The sequence below is a fragment of the Oryzias melastigma genome, linkage group LG4, assembly GCF_002922805.2.
Source record: "Oryzias melastigma strain HK-1 linkage group LG4, ASM292280v2, whole genome shotgun sequence".
Lineage (NCBI taxonomy): Eukaryota > Metazoa > Chordata > Actinopteri > Beloniformes > Adrianichthyidae > Oryzias > Oryzias melastigma.
Genome location: NC_050515.1, coordinates 29861580 through 29867579, shown reverse-complemented (window position 1 = coordinate 29867579; position 6000 = coordinate 29861580). Strand labels below are relative to the sequence as shown.

Sequence of the window (6000 nt, the reverse complement as noted above, 5' to 3'; positions counted from 1 at the left end):
AGTTAGGACTGAAAGTGACGTTCAAATCCTTCTCCCGGTTGTGACAGGCTTGCTAGCTTCAGAGTTGCCCGACTTTGCTTAACAATGTCTAGCTTTTCTTGAAAAGTCCGTCTGGAAAATGGCTTTGACAGTAAAGCTATTAAATCCACTCGATACATTTGCTGGTGCAGCTCGCTGAGTCGCTACAGATGCAGTTTGCTAGCTCTGCCTAGTACACTCTCCGACTTTCCAATCAAAGCGCGTGAAAATGCTGACGTTTCCGTGCGCCTGCTAGAGGGCCTTCGTGTCGCCTACTCCAAATCTGATTGGTTGAAGCAACAGTTTGGTCGACAATTATTTTATGCTACAGGGCCCGCAGAACTGATTGTGAAGGCCTCCGGGCAGATTTCTTTGACCCTAGCAACAAATGGTGCTGCAATGTGATTGGTTAATGCTTAAATAGGAAAATACACGTCTGGAAGCAGCGCAACCAGGGAGACAGCAATGAAAGGACGAAGACAGAGCATTTGGAATTAGAGAATACGTATTCACGGAAATAAATAATTAATATCAGTCTGTGATTCAGATATTTTTAGGCCAGCAGAGAAGGCCTTGCAGGCCCTGACGGGCCGCCACTGATTTCCTCGTTGTTGGTTTCTAATAGCAGACAGCTCTGTTTAGCTCCGCCCCTCATAGCAGATGCACTGCTGCTGCATCACAGCCGTCAGACTGACGTTCGTTCTCTGCCTTGTTTATCAAAATAAAAGATTGCTTTTATGCAACAACTACAAATAAATGCCCTTTTATCTCTTTAATTTAATAAAATCTCAATCACTGAATATAATAAAAGTTTAAGTTTATTTTAGACAGTTTTATTACGCTGATGTCACAGCTGCACAGCAGGATGCCTGAGAGCGTTAACACATATTAACAAATTAATTATGTTCTATTAGTCGTGCGTGTTAATGCGTCAACATTCACAGCTCTAGTGCAAAATAATAAAGAGAGCTGAAAAATACTGACAGCATAACTAATGTTTTTATTCTTGAACCTAATATTGTTTTTTCATTTTGGGAGAGATAATAAAAAGCAGAAAAAACTCAGTTTATGTACCAATCCTCATAACTCTGCTTTACTGTCTTTCTCTCAGTGGAAAACAACCCCTGCCAGACCAACCCTTGTCTCCATGGTGGAAGCTGTCTGCAAGAAGGTGATAGTTACAGCTGCTACTGTCCTCAGGGCTTCTCTGGAGAGAACTGCGAGATCGGTGAGTCACTACTGAGTCAAGTCAAAGCGCAGAGTCCTGAAAGGTCAGCAGCTGCAGACACATGCTGTGGCTCTGCAGCATGAGGTTTAAAGACATACAGTATGTATATGCTGGTTCAGGATTCAGCAGAGGAATTCATGAGGAAATCCCATCACTTTAGGATTTGCTGGATCTTATCAGAACGTTTTGCTGACAAGTCCAGCAGTTTTAGATCAAGCTTCCTGATAGAACGTGACGGGGGAATATCCATATGCTGCAGCAGTCTTTTGTGCCAGTGGCTGGTAAGGGGGCATGTGCTCAACTGTGCATGCCATTTTTTCTGCCTGAGCGCACATGTTTTCTCCCTCTGCCCCAGGAGCAGGAGGCAGCTCATCTTTTCACCTTTCAGCTACCAAATGGGAAATTCTGACGGTTAAAAACGGACGGTTCAGTGATTTAGGCAGAACAACCTGTGTTTGTGCGTGAGTGCATTTACGTGAACATGTGAGTACATGTGTACTTCTGTATGTGAGAAGGAGTCCATGTTCAAGCATGTTTGTGTGCATACAGTAAGGCAAAGATGTATTTTAAATCCTATGATTTTGCAGGTTCTCTCACTTAGAAATGATGGATTTGTCTGACATTTTCATCTGAAAGTAGAATCTGGAAATCACATTGCAAGATATATATTTTTTTAAATATTGTTTTTGCGTTTTCCATCTATAAACAAAACCCAGACAAACACAGGTTCAGATGTGTGTAAAGCATTGTGTCAGTCCCAAAGGAAAATAGACGATAAATACAAAAGGTTGGCAGGATAAAATCCGTCAGGGTTTCTTTCTTCCCCTCCTCCAGATTATTTTGACCTCGCTCCGCTCTGACCGCTTCCAGGTGAAAGAAATGGTCCCCAGGTATCTGGAAAGGTGGTTAATGAGCAGTTTCTTGAGGATCTGAGTTTTTCCATTTGTATGATAGAAAGCATATCAGTGATCCATTGTTGGAAAGAAGGAGCAACAGGGGATTTCCATTCCTGTAGTATGAGTCTCTTGGCCACTATCATTCCCAGCTCCAGAGGTCGATGCATTGTTGCAGGAATATTCCTAATTGTCTTTGAGCAGCCAAAAATGGCAATTTCTGCTTCAGGATGGAGAGGTTTCTTAGAAAACCAGTTGAATATTTTAGACCAATATCCAGTCAGGAAAGAGCAGAACCAGAAATTATGAGACAGTGAGCGCTCTGACACATCTGTCACAAAAGGAGGAAACTGAAGGATAGATGCTGTGCATTTTTGAAACATTGCATGATTTTTAAATGATGTATTTGTCTGCAAATAAGTATTTGAACGCCTGAGAAAATCAATGTTAATATGTGGTTCAGTAGTCTTTGTGATTCCACAGGTCAAACGTTTCCTTCACCAGTTTAGCACTGCAGGAGAGATTTTGGTCCCCTCCTCCTCACAGATCTTCTCTAGATCAGTCAGGGTTCTGGGGTGTCGTTTGAGCTCCCTCCAAAGATTTTTTTTTTTAGTTCAGGTCTGGACTGACTAGACCACTCCAGAACCTGATCTCCTTCTTCCAGAACCACTCCTTGGTTCTCCTGGCTGTGTGCTTTGGGTCATGTTGAAGATCCAGCCACAGCCATCTTCAATGCTCTGACTGAGGGAAGGAGGTTGTTCCCCAAAATCTCTCAGTACATGGTCCCAGTCACCCTCTCCTTACTACAGTTCAGTCGTTCTGCCTGATGGGCAGAAAAACACCCCCTAGCATGAGGCTACCACCCCCATGCTTCACAGTAGGGATGGTGTTTTTGGGATGGCTCTCATCATTCTTGTTCCTCCAAACACGCCGACCACTGGAATTCCAGTGGAATTCAGACAAAAAGGTCCTATTTTGGTCTCATCTGACCTCATGACTTTTCCCATCTGTCATGGAGCTCCAGTCCGAGATAGATTGAAAGTTAATGTTTAGCTTCGTCCATTTTCTAAGAATTGCTCCAGCAGTGGATCTTTTTTCACAAAACCACTTGACAATTGACCCGTAGTCCTTTCCATCCTGGTGGAGGTCTGCAATTTAGTCTCTGGTGTCTTTGGACAGCTCTTTGGTCTTAGCTATGTTAGTAGTTAGAGTCGTAAGGTACGTTCGCACTGAATGCGGAGACTTAAGTTTCAATCACTTTCAATAACTTTGCTACATTAAATACTTTTTTGCCAATCCAGACAGTGGCCAGTGACAGTGGCCACCGAATCAAAATGGAAAATCTTTTAGAAAATTCTCATAGGAAAATCAGCCTCCTTCACATTGTGGTCATGGTTCACCTTTTGTGGTCTCACTGTTTTGCAATTATTTTAGTGCCATACCACATGTGTATTTATTTATTTATTTGTTTATTTATTTGTGTATTTTTAAATGAACTGTCTGCTCTGTTCTGCATTTTGATTGGCTGTAGATCTTGTCAATCAATCTCCTGTGTGTCATGTCTTCTGTATGGATACGTACAAGTTCCAAAATCTACATTAGCATTTTATCTTGAGATCATTGTTTTCTTTCTATAATACTGTATTTGTTTTTACTAATTAATGTTTTAACTTTAAGAGTTTAAGCAAAGTGTGAAAATATGTCTGTGCAAGTGTGTAGTGAGGAGTTTTACAGTTTTACTATGATCTTTCTTTGTGGATTTCATTTTACACGGGTTAAAACAGAACTCCTGTGATAAACATTAGAACACTGGATAGATATTAAAGTTTTGGGCAGTGGTCAGATATGGCCCTTTCTCTCCAACATTTTAACTTATGATCAGATACACTCATGCCGCTTTATTAGGCACACCTGTCAAACTGTTCGTTAATGCACATTTCTAGTCAGCCAATCACATGTCAGCAACTCAATGCATTTAGACATATAGACATGGTCCAGAAGATCTGCTGCAGTTCAAACCAGGATCAGAATGAGGAGGAAAGGCGAGTGAAGTGACCTTGAAGATGGTTGTTGGTGTCAGATGGGCTGGTCTGAGGATTTCAGAAACTGCTGATCTACTGTGATTTTCACCCACAACCGTCTGTAGGGTTTACAGAGAATGGTCAGAATAAGAGAAAATATCCAGAGAGCTGCAGTTCTATGGGTGAAATGTCTTGTTGGTGTCAGAGGAGAATGTCCAGACTGGATCCAGCTGATAGAAAGACAACAGGAACTGAAATGGTTACAATCGAGGTCTGCAGAAGAACATCTCTGAACACACAAGATGCAGATGAACTACAGCAGCAGAAGAACACTCCAGGTATCACTGCTGTCAGCTACAGGAAACTGAAGCTACAATTCACACAGACTCACCAAAACTGGACAATAGAAGATGGAAGAACATTGTCTGGTCTGATGAGTCTCTATTTCTGCTACATTCAGGTGGTCAGAATTTAACACCAACAACATGAAATCATGGATCATCCTGACTTGTATCAATGGTTCAGACTGGTGGTGGTGGTGTCATGGTGTGGGAGATATTCTCTTGACACACTTTGGACCCCTCAGTACCAACTGATCATGGTTCCAACCCCACAGTCTACCTGAGTATTGTTCTGACCATGTCCATCCCTTCATGACCACAGAGTACCATCTTCTGATGCTACTTCCAGCAGGATAAGACTCCATGTCATAAACTGGAATCATCTCAGACTGGTTTCTAGAACGATGAGTTCACTGGACTCTAATGACCTCCACAGTCACCAGAACCCAATAGAACCTTTGGGATGTGGAGGAACAGGAGATGAGCATCATGGATGTTCAGTTAACAAATCTGCAGCAGCTGTGATGCTGTCATGTTGATATGGACCAAACTCTCTGAGGAATGTTTCCAGAACCTTGTAGAATCTATGGCACCAAGGAATAAAGCAGTTCTGAAGTCAGAAGGGTCCAACTTGATTCTAGCAAGGTGGACCTAATAAATTGTTCAGCAAGTACACATGAATGTACTGAATGTACTGCCTTTATTCAAATCTACATTACATTCAGTTACCAACATGCATGTGGAATCATGATAAATGCTCATTATTTGCAGCACAAAGATGTTTGCACGTATGTAGAGGGTCAGTTTACCTTAAATTCTAAATAAACTCATCTTTTTTTATGGAGCTAGAAGACTAATGGTTGTGAAATACACATTTGTAAATCATTTGTCACACAAACAAATCACTTGTATCTCTTGAGTTTCCTCTCAAGCGTCTTTCTCTCATAGGCCAAGTGTCTCTCCTAGTGCGCCTGAAGTGTCCTGTGGATTAAACTGCTAAACATCTGTTTCCCCATTGATTTAATATTAATCAATGTTACCGGGAAGGAAGGATTATTACATTTTACAGCTCATTACCACAGTTGTTCATAAAAGTACAATGCTGTTTTTGAAGTAAAAATGTTTTTCTTTAACCATTACATGTCCACAGATTATTTAGGAAAAAAAACTCCCATTTTAGGCTAAACTTCCTCAGTAATGTTATACATTCAGAGATGCAAAAGCCAAACCTCTGCACTGTTTCAGCTCATGGGATATAATAAGTGACATGTGGAATTATTTTATAAAATTAAGTAGCTAGGAACTAAAGCTTTAGACACGTCTACTAAACAGGTCAACTCCTGGATGGGTTTTTAGGTTCTTGGGCTGAGAAACCCCAGGATTTCCCCAGAGGAGCTGGAAGAAGTGACTGGAGAGAGGAAAGTCTTCACTAAGACTATCATGGAGCTGAAATATTAGTTTAATTCCAAAATTGCCTAAAAAATCTTAGTAAATTCCAA

At 41.2% G+C, this 6000-nt stretch overlaps 1 protein-coding gene across 1 annotated transcript in view; it reads left to right on the top strand.

Annotated features, from left to right (window-relative positions):
• ncanb (neurocan b) overlaps positions 1 to 6000 on the top strand; it is a gene marked incomplete at its 5' end in the record, with an annotated part of 125724 nt that overhangs the window by 68362 nt on the left and 51362 nt on the right. Inside the window, 1 exon segment of the mRNA XM_024258925.1 lies at positions 1130 to 1246. Within this exon segment, the coding sequence (XP_024114693.1) occupies positions 1130 to 1246 (117 nt within the window).